Below are 18,710 nucleotides of genomic sequence, written 5' to 3' on the forward strand. Positions count from 1 at the left end.
AGAATCAGAACTAAGTGATCTGTCTGACTACCATGCGATAGACCCGGGTTTGATCTCAGTGAAGGAAAAACTTAGATTTTTTCCACCTGTTCAAGTGGCTCCGGCACCCATCCAGCATCGTATAAAGTGGGTACCTGGAGGAAAAACTCTGGGGGGGGGTAAAGGGGGCCAGGGTGTGGTACTGATCACATCACCCCCACCTTCAGCCATCATCAAGAAAGTGTGGCGGCCCTAACTACACACCCCCTACATGCCTTCATGGCATGGTGTAAAGCACAGGGGAGCAATTTACTTTTATTTGAACCTGTTTCCTTCAAAGTACTCCCTTCCACTGTGTACACACTGCTTCAAGTGTTTCTTCCAGTCCTAGAATGTCTTGCTGAAACTCCAGTTTTGGAATGGCCTGTAGGTCCCGTAGCAAATTTTCCTTGATCTCTTCTACTGTCTGGAATCTGTGACTTTGAGGTTTGATTTGAACTTGGGGAAGAGGAAGAAGTCTGCTGGTGCCAAATCAGGGGAGTAGGTCGGTTGTGGGACAGCAAGGGTCTGGTGCTTTGCGAAAAAATTGCAAGACGAGTGAGGAATGAACATGTACATTATCATGATGAACAATCCAGAACTTGCACTGCACTTTCAGTTCCTTCATTACAGCGTAACTGAAAATCACTGCTGGCACTCAACGCAATCTACTAAGTTAGTGCAGTTAGCAACAGCTTTGAAACTAGGCCAAGTTAACAACTAAGGGAAAGACTAGGCACCACCACTGTCGGTTCTCTTCAATGAATTTACATGCAAACTTTGCAACAAGAGTTTGGTTTCTTTTTGAACAGACCTAGTATCAATTCCCTTCATTCAGCACACTGAAGGAGTGTGAAACCCTTGAGTGGCAAGATTGATTGAGTGATTGTTGTTTTAAGTCCACTTTATGCACAGAAAGGCTAATCGGGACTGGACCTACAGTTTAAAGTGGGATCCGAACCACTATGTGCCTCCACCAAGTATCGAACCCGGGACTCCTTGATTACAAGGCGACGACGCTACCATTGCGCCATTGGGGAGGCACTTGAGTGGCAAGAGTAGTATGTTGTACCCTGTGAGAATTAAAACAATATAGAAAAGAGACTATGAATTTCAATCAAGCATCCAATCTTTAGAGAAAGATAACCCAAAACACACAACACACTTGCTTGCTTGCTTGATTGATTGATTTGTTGTTTTAAGTCCACTTTATGCACAGAAAGGCTAATCAAGACTGGACCTATATTTTAAAGTGGGATCCGAACCACTATGTGCCTCCACCAAGTATCGAACCTGGAACCCCTTGATTGGAAGGCAGTAATGCTACCAGGGGTGCCCATCTCCCCCCACCCAAAAAAAATCATATATGTCACGAGCCTGAAATAAAATGCTGGGTAATCAGAAATGCCAAGAGTCCTTGGGTGACGACAGAGTCTTGATCGAGAGAGCAAAGTGTGTTGCAAGTGACGGTGTTAAGTCGGTCCAGTTAAAAGGTTTGGTGAACCCACTGAGGACACCTTCAATGGACCGATATAGTGTCACGTCGTAACTCAGCCGAGGAACCACGAAGGAAACCAGGTACAGTGGTGACACTTTGGTTCATCATTATCAGTGTTTAGATATCTTGCTGGCTCGTGCGTGATCATCCTCCCTCGCTTGTGCAGATTCTATAAAATATTGGTAAAGGGAAATGAGCGTAATTTATTCCATTCCTATGCACACATCCTCTCGCAGCCAAGCAGTTTAAGCCTGCGAACGACGTAAACGTAACACATGCACTCCCCAATCATATACTTTGCACCCTCAAACCATATTGTAATCCCTACAAAGTATTTAATTATGACAGCATGCCTACTGAAAGTAACTCTTTTCTTAGCTTTTTGTTCCAAACGATGCACCTGCTTTAAATTAAGCAGTATACCAACACTAAGTATTATATTTTAGGAAGTGATGTTATTTATGAATATCAAGAATATCGCTTGTCTTCTAATGCAGCTATAGTATAAAACTTCACATTCACCTCAGTAAAGTTCCAAACAGGAATTCTCATAACACAATATTGCAAACATTTTACTGTTTACATCCAGTTCTTTGCAGGCTTTCAAGAATATTAATAATGGGGGTGTCAATACTTTCTTAGGATCCCGAGATATTTAGTCCTTTCCAGCTTCTTATTTGGCACGATCGGGGTCGAAATGTGTGGATACCATATCACTATTTACAGTCTTCAAAATTAAAAGTTCAACTCTCTCTCCACTACAGAAATCCTTGACAATCTAAGATTTAACACCATGAAGCCTTGTTTCCATGATTTGAAAAACTTAATATGCTGACCAAGGCAGAAATGTATTTTATTAAAAACAAACTAAACATAACGTTTCAACCTTCTAGTAAGGTCTTCTTCAGACTCTGCACCAAGTACAATAAATTTCTGCCTTGGTCAGCATATTAAGTTTTTCTTATCAAGAGCTTCCTATCTCCCCCTTTAAATTTAATACTCAACCCTACCACAAAATTTCCATACCAATTTTAGATTTAGTTGATATTGAAGATTGGATATTGCCACCTCCACAAAATTAATTCTCAGTCTCCACACCAGAATTTTTGCAACAGTCAAAGACAATAGTAATACACAAGAATTCAACCCCCCCCCCCCTCAATTTAATGCTCAATCCCCAACTAAAATACCTGCCACAATCTAAGACCTAGAGTTGGATACTGTCCCGACCAATGTTTAATTCAGAATCCCCCCCCCCCCCGGAACCCACATGTCAAGGCCTAATATGTAGGAGTTGGATATTTCTCCCCCCCTGAACATTTTCTTTTCTTCATGTAATGGATTAAATATGGTGCATTTAAGGTGTAAAAATTTCACATATATTTTGGATAAATTTATAAATGTTGAATTTTACATTATTTGAAGGGACAAAATCCCTCCCAAAATCTCGATGACACAGCCTGCACCATGATCCTCCTCTGTAGGCACCCCTGGATGCTACGATGTTACCACTGCGCCATCAGGGAGGCCCACATTTGCTTGATATGCTAGGATGTACTATAATTGCTAACAAATGGATGGTTTACTATTTTGTTTAATTTTTAGTTTCTGTAGTTAGTTTAGAAGTGTTGTGTATTACTTTAGATATTTACAGTCACTTTGTAATTGTAGGTTAATCAGAATGATCAGGATGTATGATGAATATGAAAGAACAATCACATGATAAGAATGTGCTATACAGCAAAATAGCTTTCTTACCCAATTCTCAGAAAATTCTACTCTGTTGATGTTGTCTGGAGTCTGCTCCTCTATAGTTTTAAGATGCTCTTGTTCCCTGTAGAACTCCTCTAATGCTGCTAAGGTGTCTGGGTGAAGTCTAGGTGTTTCGTCGTCTGACATTTCTCTGGAATAAAAATTCAGTTACCGTGGCAACACACAACCACAACTACTACATTTTTAAGTAAACTCAAGAAAAATATCTTAGAAAGACAGAACATGAAACACAAACACAATGAGAGGATTTTTAAAAAGCAGCAAGTTTCTGATTTAAATTTGTCACAGGAATCTCAAAATTCACTACTGCTTCAGTCCTCTACACCATGCTTTTGTTACTAAATTTAATAACATACAAACACACAATGTATTCATTGCCAGCCATAAGATCTTGATCGTACATGTACACAATTTCAAGTTCTATAGTGACATAGAGTCCAGATCTTGTAATGCATATGCTCAGGGCTCGAAAAATCCCGGTCGCCATGGTGACTAAAAATTTCAGCCTGGCGACTGTGATCTTTTGCTGTAATATGTACTAAATTTTGATGATTCTAAGTTCAAATTGCAGTAGAGAAGTTAGCAAATATTTTTTCTTCTTCATCAATGTTGTGAACATTCCATAGAGGCACTAACAATTTCTTACCCTTTGTTCCCCAACACCCCATTTCCTGCTTTCTCAAAAAAATTAGCGATGTTTTGAATACCGTGATGCTCAGCATCTCATACAGAGTGTTTCAAAAGTTGCACAACCCAAACTTTGGAAATGTATATCATGAAAACCGTAAGAGTATTAAAAAATATTTCTATGTACAACACAATAAATCATATAAAAGTTATTTTACTTACGTATTTTTGTGAGTCTACTCCTTGAGTTAGCTACGTTTCGGAGAAGCGACTGCCCCCTTCTTCAGGTGTTCTTTAAGCATGCAATACTGCCATGCCGCATCGTTATATCATACAAGGAAAGGTTGGACGGGTAGGATTGGAGAAAAAATATGAGAAAAACTACATCCCTTTCATCCTGCATTGCCTTAAAACTTGTCATGTTCTCTATACATTCCCTTAAAATTCATTAAAAGCAGTAAAAACATGTTAAAAATCCAAGGACTGAGCTCACTCCCATCTGCGTGTTAATCAGCTTATGTTCCACGTGGAACATCTGATATTTTTTCCCCAATCCTACCCGTCCAACCTTTCCTTGTATGATATTAATGCTATATTGATTTAACGACGCAGCATGGCAGTATTGCATGCTTAAAGAATGCCTGAAGAAGAGGGCAGTCGCTTCACCGAAAAGTAGCTAACTCAAGAAGTAGACTCACAAATACATAAGTAAAACAACTTTTATATGATATTTTTATTGTGTTCTACATAGAAATATTTTATAATATTTAATATTGTGAGTAATACGCACGAAACCCAATATGAAAACCGTAAGAGATATTTACACTGGGTTTTCTGCATTATAAAGCCTCATCCATTGAGAGAGATATTTTTCAATGCTTAAAATTCATTTCACTCCATACAAAATTTATTTCCTGAAAATATAAGAAGCGGAAAATTATATAAATTAATAACTGACTGAAAGCAGCACTTAATTTTTTTCAGAAATGAACATCTGAGTAAGAAAAATATGTGAGAAATGATCGAAGGGTCATAATTAGACATGTGATGACTGATGCCATGTCAGTCTGAAATTTGCGATAAATATTGGTCATGTGCAACATTTGATGAATTTTTGACTGGCGATTTTATGGGTTGAGTGAAAAGTGTCATGTTTGGGACATATCTCCGTATATGGCAACACTAGCAGGTCGAAATATTGCCAACAGTCTAATGCAACATGTCGCTATACATTTACGTGATAAATTGTAAATCAAGATTTTGTGCTGAAATAGGACTCTTGAGAGAATCCTAGGCTGTCCCTGGTTATATTGAATTCTCTTAGCTCACTTTTGCAGCTACTGTGCCTGTTGTTTTTTTTAATTCATTCAGCATGGCGTATTCATTGGAACAGTGCGTGTACATTGTTGAAGAGTATTTTACTACTCATTCTTACACTCAAGTGCAAGAGGATTTCCAATAAAAATGCCCTGCTTCTGCTGTACCTCACAAAGCAACTGTTTTACGAGAAGTCAAACACCAACAAATTGTTTAAGAGTTGGTATTTATTGTTGAAAATCAATTCTCAGATATTTTCAGCAAATTAACAATGTTTTTTTAAAATAATGTAATTGCATTTATTTAGATAAATGCTAACATAAATTTATGAATCCAGTGATAGCCTACAGGATTAGTTTAGTGCAGAAAACCCGGTGTAAATATCCCTTACAATTTTCATGATATACATTTTCAAAGTGGATTGCGCGACTTTTGAAAGATACTGTAGTATGAACAATTCTAGTAGGAGGTTTCCTGGCACCTGATTTTCAGAGCTGGCACCTAGCTTTGAAGAAAATTTTTCGAGCACTGCATATGCTAAAAGTAGAGAAAATGTTAGATATGCTAAAAAGAATCAGCAACGATATGCAAATATAAAACTGAAATACAAATCTTGCAGTGACAATATAGAAATTTCTGCCAACCCTGATTACTTAGGAATTAAACAATAGAAACTTGGTCCCAGAAATTGGTACCACTCAGCGTACATGCTAACTTGAAATTGTGGGATCTTGAGCTGTACAGCGACAACCAACAGCAATTGGCAATCAAAGGTTAAATTAACAAATAGGAAATAAGATAGTATTACTCAAAGTCACATGAAATTGTTTACATTTGCATCGATCCCGTATTTGCATCAGAATTTGTATTCACTTTCTTCCACAACCTGAGATTTCAGCATTAAAAGAGAACTTCCAATGCACATATTAGTCCAGGGGCATGTGTAATCCCGTGGGTTTTTGAATGAAGGGAATATATGACTACTGGTAATATGTTGCTAGTGTGATACACAATAACGTACTACCAGGTGTTTTGCTCGCAATTGTGGCAGAAGGCCTGTGTGATGTCATAAATCCAAGATGGCTATAAATATATATAGATACTTGTTCAGAATTGAAAAAGGAACAAAATTAATTCTTACAGTTTTTTTCATATCTCGTACTGTTATAGAGATATATCTAGTGAAACTATTTTGTGCCCTTTTCTGCAAGGATTCTATGCATATTTTACACTTCACTTGACATTCTGGCATATACGAGGGTCACTATTTATATTTTGAGCCTAACAATGAAAAAAACAGGAATTTGGCATTGAAAACTGCTTTATTGGTTTTCAATACACTTTTGCATTCGTTCGAACCATTTGTCAAAGCAGTTTTTCCAATCTTCTTGAGACACCTCCATAATATGGTTTTTGAACACATCAATGGCATCTTCCGCCGACGAAAATCGTTGTCCACGCAATTTATTCTTGACATTCGGGAACAAGAAGAAGTCATTGGGTGCCAAATCAGGACTGTACGGCAGATGACCCATCAATTCGATTTTTTGACTGTTCATAAAGTCGGTTGTTAGACGAGATGTGTGACAGCTGGCATTGTCTTGATGAAGAATGATCCGACGGCGTTTGTTTGTTTTCCGTATTTGACCGAAGACCTCTAGCAAACAAATTGTTGTGTACCATTCAGAGTTGACCGTTCTACGTTCCTCTAAAGGCACAGTTGCCACATGACCAGTTTTCCTGAAAAAAAACAGGCGACCATTTGTTTCGATGTGCTTCGAGCGCGAACAACTTTTGTTGGATTGGGTTCATCTTGAAACACCCATACAGTCGACTGCTGTTTATGTTCCGGGTCATATGCATATATCCATGATTCGTCACCTGTTACAATCTTATATACGTCTTTTGAAGCACCACGATTGTATTTATTGAGCATTTGCTTGCACCAATTGATGTGAGCGTCTTTTTGAGTTTTTGTCAAATTGTGTGGGATCCAACGAGAACATACCTTTCTCACAGCTAAATGATCATGTAATATTTTATATATGCTGGTGGAACTAATGCCTATGGTTGCCTCAATCTCACAGTATGTCACATGACGATCTTGCAGTATTAGGTTTTGCACAGCATCAATGTTTTCTTGAACAACAACTGATTTTGGACGACCTTTGCGAATCTCGTCGGTGAGCGAATGGCGGCCATGATTAAATTCGTTATACCAGTGTTTCACAGTGGCAAAGGATGGGGCTTCATCGCCAAATGTGGAAGTAAGTTGATCGATGCACTCTTGTCTTGATAATCCACGTCGAAAATCGTAAAAAATCATCGCACGAAAATGTTCACGAGTTAATTCCATTTTATTGTTGTCACGCAATCTCCAAGGCAACATAAACAACACAAATGAAGCTACTGACAAAACATTTGAAGTACGTTATGGTTCATAATGCCAGACGATTCCGTGCAAACGTCAAATCGTGCCTAACTTCAATCAGTGTTGCTAAGGCTCAAAATATAAATAGTGATCCTCGTAACAGGGGAAATTACTGCCTGTGATATTTCGTGATGCCTACTATTGTGGCGTATTGCCTGTGTGACATCATACATCCAAGATGGCTGCCTCTGCAGACATTAACAAACAACAAAAACAACACTATCTCCTTAACTCCTTTAGGAGTCATATGGATCAGTTGTAAGTTTGTTGGGTTTTTACACAAAGGGAAGACATGTGTATGGAGGCATGCAATTATGTATTACTACAGGTGTTTTGCTGGATAATGTGTCAGAGACCATACATGACTTCCCAAATCCAAGATGGCCACCTTGGAGGTTCTTCACATGATATACTGTCCATAACCTGATTTAGAGTTATCAGATTTTTCCAGATGAATTCTCATTAATAAATAACAAGTGAAAAATATTATTATTATTATTACTATTATTATAATTATTGCAGTAAAGGAGTAATAACATTGTCTGTGAATTCCGCATTGTCTTTTGAATTGTAAGCAGCTCACCTGATATCAAGATTGAGAGTGGTTGTAGTCATTTGGGAAATATCATGTCATCAATACAGTCACTTTTACTCAATTTCCTTGTCACTCTTATCTGAGTCTATGTCCTGTAAGTCATTGTTTTCACACTTTTCTTCATCTGCACTACATAGACACAGTTCAGTACATCGCAGAGGGACTGATCCCGACATATGCACAAACATTTCGTCTTTCCGCAACCACATGTCAACTGTAATCTTCTTTGTAGTTCTTGGTAGTGTGAATATGACAAGAATGATCTTCTTGTCATCCTCCTTTTCTTCTTTCTACATTCAACAGCCTATTGGGCTGGGTAGATTTGGATGTTTCTTTTCTGCTTTTATTTCACTCCAATACTTGGAAGTAACTCCTCCTTATGATGAAAGGTGTGAAGGTCACTTTGGCGGCAGTGTGCATACTATCTATTAATGGTATCCCAGTTGTGTTTGTACTTGCAAAGAAGGCAAAAAAGTGGTTGTTGAATGCATTTGATGGTGCAGAAGATGATGTGCTTGAATCTCTTGCAAATCTTGGTTCTCCTGGATTCGATGAACAAGATGACAGAATGAATTGATTTATTTTACTTCTCGTTTCTGCTACTTTTGGCTAATTTCAAAGATGAAATAGATGAAAGGACAATCACAAACACATATGGCCAGCACACAACTCAAGTCCCATGGGTCCAGATGCTAGAGCATTGATTGATTGATTGAGTTGGTGTTTTGTTTGTCCACTTTATGCACAGTAAGGCTAATTGGGACTGGATCTAGAATTTAAAGAGGGATCTGAACTGCTATATGTGCCTACACCGGGTAACGAACTCTGGACACCTTGATCACAAGACGACGACGATACCACTGAACCATCGGGGAGGCCCTAGATGTCAGAGCAATGTTAGTCTGCAAGGTGCAATCCAGGGTATACTTAGTGGATGTGAGGTTGATATTTGGGTGTCTCTTACACCCCGAATATGATAACAGGATTTTTAAGATGATAGGACTTTGCATGACATCAAAATCAAATATTTTGTCAAATTACGATGGTATCTGTTCGCGAAAAGGGATGTTCAATTCAACATCTTGCTCCAACCAAAGTTCCCCTCAGACTTTTTATCAGAAGGAGTTATTTCCAAGTATTGGAGTCAAATAAAAGCAGAAAAGGATCATCCAAATCTACCAATCTCAATATGCTGTTGATGGGAAAAGAGAATATGAGGATGACAAGAAGATCATTCCTGTCATATTGACACTGCCTAGAGCTCCAGAGAATGTTGAATGAGAAAGTCACAGGTGACGTCATTACTCCTTTACATAATACGGTAGTGTCCAAAAAGTAGAAAAATGGAAGGGGGAGACCATAAATAATCATCAAGGAGTGTAACTCACCTTACATGCATATGAAACAGTACCGCTAGTGTCAAATAGGCCCATGATTGAAAAGTAAACAAAACACAATATATAATAACAAGAGTGCCTCATTCTGTATCGAACGCTCATTGTGATCGGAGGACAATCTCTTGGTAAAGTGTTCAATGTACAGTAAGAACATGGCACAAAGACGTCAGCAAAGAATCATCGGATGCCTGGAAGCAGGTCAAACACAGACTGAAGTCACAGCAGCGTTGACTGTGCCACAGTCATTTCCAGGCTTTGGAGACGGTTCCAAGACATAGTAGATGTTCATGGTAGGCCAGAACGAGGTTGTCAACCAGTAGCAACGCCAAGACAGGGCCGATATCTATCTGGCTTTAACTGCACAACGAAAACAGACTGTGCCTGCAGACAACTGTCCTCAAAGCTTGCAGCCACCTCAAGGGTTAGTTTCTCTTACCAAACTCTGTACCAGAGACTCAGGACAGCTGGTATCTATGTGTGTCCCACTTGATCCAGTGCACAGAAGGGGCCACTTACAGTGAGTCGAGTCAGCATCATCGAAACTGAACCCTGAACGAACGGAGGAATGCGCTCTTTCACAGATCAGTTCAGGTTCAGTTTGCAAAATGATTTCCGTCACACATTCATCTGGAGAGAACCTCGATCACGAATATCATTGAAAGGGATCAGTTTGGTTGAGATGGAATACTGGTATGGGAAGGCATCACACGCAATGGACGTACAGAGCTGCACGTCTCTGCTGGAGGTACTCTTACTGCCCAGAGGCACAGAAATGAGGTACTCCAACAACATGTGCAACTTTTTAGAGATGCAGTCGGCTCAGACTTCAACTTCAATGATGAAAAGATGGTAGTACATGTGAACATAGAACCAAATTGGTGGATGACTTTCTTGAAGGTGAATGAATCCACCGCATGGACTGGCCACCAAGGTCCCAAAACATAAATCCTGTAATGTGTTAAGGAGACGAGTTAGCTCCTGATCCTCCACCAAAGACATTTCCAGACCTCTGCACTCCTCTTCATGGGAAATGGAACCAGCTGCCTGTAGAACTCTTGAACCACCTTGTAAATAGAATGCTACGTCGTTGCAAGGATTTGTGTAGCTGTTAGGAGTAACTTCACCCCATACAAGCCTCTTTTTTTGTCAAGAAAGTATCTTCTATTTTCTTATTTTTTGCATGTGTGTCTTTACACTAAAAACAATTGTTAATTTCATACATTCTACTCTATTGTATACCATATAACGTTTTGATTAATTTTCACTATGTTTTACGCAGTTATGTCACTTTATGAATAAAACATTTTCTCATATCTTAGTTATGCTTAACTTTTGGACACTCCTGTAGTTATAAAAATTATAATAATATTTTTCACTTTTAAATTATTAACAGAAAATGCCTGTGGAAAAATCTGATGATCGAACTCTAAATCAGGATATGGACAGTATGTCATGTGCAGAACCTCCAAGGTGGTCATCTTGGATTTTGGACGTCATGTATGGTCTCTGAAACATTGTAATACATGATTGCATGCCTCCAAATGAAAGCATCCTCCATACACATGTCTTCCCTTTGTGTAAAAACCCAACAAACTTACAACTGATCCATATGACTCCTAAAGGAGTTAAGGAGATAGTGTCGTTTATGTTTGTTAATGTCTATAGAGGCAGCCATCTTGGATGTATGATGTCACACAGGCATCGCCACAATAGTAGGCATCACAAAATATCACAGGCAGTAATCCCCCCTGTTATATGGCAGAATGTCCAGTAAAGTGTAAAATATGCATAGAATCCTTGCAGAAAAGGGCACAAAATAGTTTCACTCTATATCTCTATAACAGTGCGAGATATGACAAAAACTTAAGAATCAATTTTGTTCATTTTTCAATTCTGAACAAAATATGTATCTATATTTTTTTTTCCTCCAAAACCACTATTAAATGAGTTATAATGGATTTTCGTAGTTAGTTCATATAGCGGTAGCCATCTTGGATTTATGACATCATACAGGCCTTCTGCCACAATTGCGAGTAAAACACCTGGTAGTACGTTATTGTGTACCACACGAGCAACATATTGCATGTAGTCATATATTCCCTTCATTCAAAAACCCACGGGCCATAGAAATAGTGATGTATGCCTCTGGACTACATGTACCTAACCTCTCCTTCAATATAAATGTAACTTCATTCCTAAAAGAAAATAAAACCTTACATTTCCAGACACTTAAATGCAAAATACACTGAAGCTGCCATAAATATATACATATGCACTGAAATTGAAAAACGTATCCATATTCCACACATTCAACAGTACTATGGTTAATGTATGACTATTGACATGGTTATAACTTTTAGACGTTAAGAAAGGAAGACTAAAATTACGAGAAAAACAGGCATTTTTTCAAACATGCAAAAAAAAAATTATATTTTTTGGCATTATCTTTTTTGCATTTGCATTATATTGTTGTATAAAGGAGTCTTAAAGAGGGAGGAAAGTGGTAAATTCATTTTTGTCTTGCTCACTGGTAGAGTAGTTACCACAATGCACTACAAATACGAGGGTTTGTAACCTTGATAAAACATGCATTATTATATTGGAGTGACTAGCAAGATTTCAAACTGTGCATGCACATGATCTATGTTCTTTAGTTGTGTTGGCATGTAGGCATGTTTAAGTTGGAGTGAATTTGTCTTTGTGCGGGTGACAAGTATTTTTTATTCTTTCTGCACACCATTGAGTAGGAAAAATACCGCAAAGTGTACTAACATGGACTGCTGCTTCTTACATGTCACGTGATATAGGTATGAAGGGGTATTACAATCCTAAATGCTTTCATTATTAGGTTAGGCATGCCAGGTTTAGGGCTGTTAGCATTAAAAATACTGGTAACACTTTACTATAGGGGTGACGGATTTCTTACTTTTTATAGGAGAAAGTACTTACGCAAATCATTTTCTGTAGCGTTGTGGAAGTTCGTGAATGTAGTTTTGATCCATTTTAATGCGAATGCATGTTTTTTTCTGCGAAAATCCGACATGCTGTTTCCGCTGCCGCCATTTGCTTTCTGCACGAGAGCACAATGTTCCGTGTGTTAGATGACGTAAACCCCATAGTTAGTGTTTCAAACTCAGAGTGTTTCCACTAGAACATGACGTGTCTAGTATTTTCAATTTTTTTTTAACTATGCTTGCCTAACCTAACCTAACCTTATGGAAAACAGTTTGTGGGGCTAACGTCAATGGTTTGCGAGGTATTAGCATAATTTCAAATCCAGGCACAAAAGTAGGTATTTCCGGTGAACAAGGTTGCAAAACTGCATAAATCGACAAAACACTCTCACAACGTGCGATGAACCAGTACGTTATCGGCATATTGTGTGTTACAGAATCGAAATAACGAGTAACAGTAAGTACTCGTGAATGTAAGAAATAGACATTATTTTCGTTAGAAATTCATTATTTCAGGTAACGGTTCCAATCGTTTTATGATTTATTTTTTTCAAATTCTCCTAGCAGGAAGACTAATTATAGTAGAATTTTGGCAACCATTGTCACACGAAATTTGAACCTTCCTTAAAATAATGAACACTGTTTGGATTTCGAAGAAAAAATGTTGAAAAAAACAACTTAAAACTTACCTTACAAGGATGCACGCTTCCCATGTATTTTCCGTTGACAATCGACTGGAACTAAAGTAGAAGTAAATCAAAACCTTAGAAGAAAGCATTGGGGGACTTATTTTAATGCTAAAAGAACCAAACCTGGCCTGCCTAACCTAACTACGAAAACATATGGTAACATTATAGTATAGGGGTGACGGATTTCTTCAAATTTACAGGAGAAAGAACTTACGGAAATCATTTTCTGTAGTGTTGTGGAAGTTCGTGAATATAGTTTTGATCCATTTTAATCCGAATACACATTGTCTTTTTGCAAAAATCTCTGTCCGACACGCTGTTTCTGCTGCTGCCATTTGTTTCTGCACGAGAGCACAATGTTCCGTTTGGTAGATGACGTAACCCCGTAGTCAGTGTTTCAAACTTGCCGTGTTTTCACTAGAACATGACATGTCAAGTATTTTTATTTTTTTAATATTTTTTTTTAACTATGCTTGCCTAACCTAACCTTACGGAAAATGTTTTTGGGGCTAACGTGAATGGTTTTTGGGGCTAACGTCAATGGTTTGTGGGGCTAACATCAATGGTTTGTGAGGTATTAGCATAATTTCAAATCCGGGCACGAAAGTAGGTATTTTCCGGTGAACGAGATTCCAACACTGCATAAATTGACGAAACACTCGCACAACGCACCCTGAACCAGAACGCTATCGCCCGCCATAATGTGTTACAGAATCGAAATAACAAGTAACAGTAAGTACTCGTAAATGTAAGAACTAGACATTATCTTAGTTAGAAATGCATTATTTCACCTTAGGAAATGTTCCGCATTCCAAAATAGTACGTTAGCAATGTAAAAAAGTGCAAAATATATGATTTATAGGTGTCACCCCATACTATAATAGTACCAAACATACAGGGTGGTGCGAAAGTCTTGTCACCCCCTACCGAAAAGTAATAAGAACAAAGAGGAACACAAACACACATACTGTAATCATTGTTTTAATTTTCACACAGGACATGGCGCCGCATCATTTTGTGCCACGAACATGGTGGTGTTCATACAGACCTTCTCGATGTGTGATGGTGTCAGTGTCAATGAAAGTGAATATACTAAAACCAGTCCATATGTATGATATTATTATATTGTGGATATGAAAGTGAATATACTAAATCCAGTACATGTGTTTGATATTATTATATTGTTCCTCTATTGTTCTTATTACTTTTCGGTAGGGGGTGACAAGACTTTTGGACCACCCTGTATATTGAACAAAACCTGGTACCAGTTAGATATAGTGAAAACACAGTTAACTCGTTTATTACCGAATTATTTACATTTGTACTTAACCTTATATGCATAACGGAACATTTTTCAACTTGGGATTATGTTTTTTTTTCACTGAAAAAAGCGTAATTTTTCACATTACAAGTATTTATTGGTCGTTGCTAATTCGCTTTTGTCATACACAATATGACAAGCCAATCTTGACTCACGTTGTCTATCGTCAGCTGATATGCAGTGTTTCCAAAGTTATGAACCAAAAAATGCCACACAAACTATTCACAAACCATTCACGGAAGGTTAGGTTAAATTCAGTTAGGTGAGGCAAACATAGAAAAATAAATTGGGAAAAATAAACCCACTCACACGTCATCTGGTAAAACTACCATCTGGTTGCTACACTGACAGGGGGTTGCATATTCAAACGCACGCACGTAGTCGACGGTAATGGTGGCACGAGCTATCTTGGGTAACGATCAGATATACCGGAAACACATTTCTTGAAATTTACAGGAGAAAGACAAGAAAGTACTTACAGAATTTAGTTCTTGTGGACTTCCTGAAGCTGGGAAAAATATTTTTTCGAATTATGCAAGTTATTCATCCTGTAAATAAGGTATTTTTCGACATTCATGTATGTCCGTTGCATGATAGCCCGTGCCAACAATACCGTCGACTACGTGAATCAAATGTTCTGTGAGTTCGATTACATAAACCCCTGTCAGTGTAGCAACCACGCGGTAGTTTTACAAGATGACGTGTGAGCGGAATTTTTTTTTCCAATTTAATTTTCTATGTTTACCTAACCGAACTGAACCTAACCTTCCGTGAATGGTTTGTGGATTAAAAACAATCATCTTTCGGTTAATAAGTGTCAGTGTAACAACCACGAGGTAGTTTTACAAGATGACGTGTGAGCAGTTTTTTTTTTCAAATTCAATTTTCTATGTTTGCCTAACCTAACTGAACCTAACCTTAACTTCCGTGAATTGTTTGTGGATCAATTTTCGTTTAAAAACCTTTTGTGAATAGTTTGTGCAGCATTTATCGGTTCATAAGTTTGGAAACACTGCATATCAGATGACGAAACAGCATATCAGCTGACGATAGACAACGTGGGTCAAAATTTGACTGCCAATTAGCAAGGACCAATAAATACTTATAATGTTAAATATAACGCTTTTTTCATTGAAAAAAAGTAATCCCAGTACTTGTTTACTATCCTTCGGACAGATTTCGTACATAGCCCCACAAACCATTTCCGGTAAGGTTAGGTTAGGTAGGGCCACGCATAGGTTACAATAGTTAAAAATTGGTTTCGAAAAAAATATTCGTAGCCCCACACACCATTCTCGCATAGCCTCACGAACCATTGACACACAGCCCCAGAGGTGTCCGAAGGATAGTAAACATGTACCGTAATCCCTAGTTGAAAAATGTTCCGCTATGCATATGAGGTAAGTAGAAATGAATTTTATTTCAACATAAACGAGTTAAATGTGTTTCCGGTATATCTAACTGGTACCCTATCTTGCAACGGAGGTACATTAATGTCGAAAATGACATTATTTACCGGCAGAATAAGTTGCACGAATGGTAAAAACACTATTCCCAGCTTCCAAAAGTCCACAGGAACTCAATTCCGTAAGTACTTTCCCGTCATTTCTCCTGTAAATTTGAAGAAATATGTTTTCACTATATCTAACTGTTACCCTAAATCTTAAGTAATCGCTAAAACTCCACAGTATGTGTTAACAGAACTAAATCGAAATCGAACCATGTTAAAATTGCATTCGTAGCATGATGTAATCGCAATAAGACAAAAGGAACTTGGGCCGGGTCCTACGTTGATTTCAACATCTCCTATTGTTGCAAATAAGAAATAAGGCTAAGTAGAAATTTAAAACAACAGAAAAAGCAACATAAATAAGGAACGTACCTTCTGTAGTGTAGTAGAACCGATTTTATTTATTTATCGTAAGATAAAGGGTTCCTTTTGGAGTGTAGAATGCCAAAAATACGCTGAAATGTTATCGTGCGTACCAATGCGTACCTCTGGAAAATTTGTTCTGCTCAAGTTACCCGCGTCAACATCTGAGGCAATAATTTATTAATGACAACGAAGATTGGACATATCTCGTTCACACGATTACACAAAAAATTGTACAGACAGATATAGGCGACATAATGATGCTGGCAACACTGATGAAATTACTAGGGGTGCGTTCCGAAAGTCTTAACGAAACGAACGCATTCAACGAAAATAACTGGGCTCGTGAATCTGGTGAAACCAGTTATTTTACAGACTTATGGGACACGCTAGGCGAAAGCGCAGGCGCAGCGTTTTGTTTAGAGAAAGTTTCCGCATGGCGTCAGCGGAAGGAATGTCCTTATGGCAAAGATAAACTCTATTATGGCCACTGTTACTAATTTTAATCACATTCTAAGAACGGTCAAGGCATACTTATCTTGTGCATGTTGCTTCATATCGCTATCTGTTAAAATTATAATACATTTTCCGAACTAGTGCAGTTTGAATCCATCAGCACCCGCTTTGTCTGCAAGAAGCAGACGATTTTCACGGAACAAACCAGCATCCTGGCCCGTGCGTTTGGTGAATCTCGTTCTTGCACGAAACGCACGGAATGCGACTTTTGGGACAGCATAATGAAACTCACGAAACGCACGGAAGCACTTATGGAACGGCCAGTTACCATAACTCGTTTAACGCGTTAAACTCGTGCGACTTTCGGAACGGGCCCTAGGTCTATGCAAATTGTCCACCACTTGACAAAAATTATATCCGGCTGTGCAACGGCCAACGGCCCTCTTACGGGAAAATGAATGTCGATTTAAATATTCGCGCGTGGCAGCAGCAAGAATGAGCGTCAAATTTGCTACTGCCACGTAATTCGTCTGCTAACCAATGACAGAGGATGTTACAAATCGTAAGAACAAATGAAGACGAGTGACCGAACTGTCAGAAATTGACGATACAATACGTCCTGTGCCCAAAATTAGTTTCAGTTAACACGTGTAACAATAATGCGTGCACCAATATTTTTGTTTTCTTACATTAATTGAAGTGAAAATTTTGCCCCAAAAAATGCAAGTTTATTATGTATTTAGAACACGGAGTATCGTAGACTAGTTGGAATGAATCTACAGGTAATTTAGAACTTTTTTGAGAAAGCATTTAGCGATATTACTTTAGGTAATGCTAACAGATCGTAACTGGGGTTACCAGACGTCCGGATTTTCCCGGACATGTGCTACATTTTAGCCTTATGTCCGGCGTCCGGGAGGAATTTGAAAAATATCATAAATGTCCTACATTTTGAGCGTCACATAATATTAATTAGGAAAATACGTAACAGAAAAAGGGCATGCAAATTACAAGTCTATGGACTGCACTTCCAAACTCAATAGTGAAATTTATTTTGATTCAGTCATTGCACAAAAAGAATAAAGTTTGTCCTGCTATTAAACAAACGGGAAAACGGAAGCAATTAATGAACAAAGTTTTGGGAGCACTTTCTGATAACGTCACTATTCAATGCCTGAGCAGAATTTCTTGCCTTAGGGTTTATACTGATGGAACAAGGTGTTGCCCATTCTTATTCAATATTCAATATAATTTGATTGTAAAGCAGGAGTATAGAGAACAAAGTTATTCAGGGTGTCTGCCAGTCAAGAAAGTCATGGACGTCAAGAAAAAGTAAAGAAATCAACTAGTAGGTCAAGAAGTCAATAAAAAAGCAACAAATTATTCTTGTGGTCAAGGTTTATTTTACTCCACTTTTTTCTGCACCATTGGCTAATCGCGGAGATGAGGATTAATGATTGTAAGATAAGATCGATGAATGGATAGTCATAAACATATAGAGACAACCGACACAAACCCCACATAAGATTATACTGGCTGAGTCCAGACGCCAAAGCCTCTCTTGTCTGTCAAACACAGTTCAGGATGCATTAATACGAAATAGCAGATGTAATTCTCTTCTTAAATTCAGTTTCAGTTTTCATCTTAACTGGCCCTTTGGTAGGGATTTTCATTAAATAAATATTTATTTTCTTAATTACTAATTTCCAACTTTACCTAAGTAGGATCTAGAAAAGTCCAGAAAAAGTCAAGATTTCTGGA

At 38.1% G+C, this 18,710-nt stretch overlaps 1 protein-coding gene across 2 annotated transcripts in view; it reads right to left on the reverse strand.

The window, feature by feature from the left end:
* The window catches only part of LOC146000102 (EEF1A lysine methyltransferase 1-like), a 38,851-nt gene extending 22,147 nt beyond the window's left edge, over nucleotides 1–16,704 (reverse strand). Inside the window, exons 1-3 of one of the 2 annotated variants that reach the window (XM_083137442.1) lie at nucleotides 16,503–16,704; nucleotides 13,300–13,350; nucleotides 3,275–3,417 (exon numbers count right to left, since the gene is read on the reverse strand). In XM_083137442.1, the coding sequence (XP_082993568.1) occupies nucleotides 3,275–3,415 (141 nt within the window). In that variant the 5' untranslated portion in view covers nucleotides 3,416–3,417; nucleotides 13,300–13,350; nucleotides 16,503–16,704. The remainder of the gene's footprint in view (nucleotides 1–3,274; nucleotides 3,418–13,299; nucleotides 13,351–16,502) is intronic. The other variant, XM_083137443.1, reaches the window with a different exon arrangement.
* Nucleotides 16,705–18,710: the final 2,006 nt, after the last annotated feature.

Source organism: Lepisma saccharinum, chromosome 16, assembly GCF_977018435.1.
Source record: "Lepisma saccharinum chromosome 16, izLepSacc3.1, whole genome shotgun sequence".
NCBI classification, from domain to species: Eukaryota; Metazoa; Arthropoda; class Insecta; order Zygentoma; family Lepismatidae; genus Lepisma; species Lepisma saccharinum.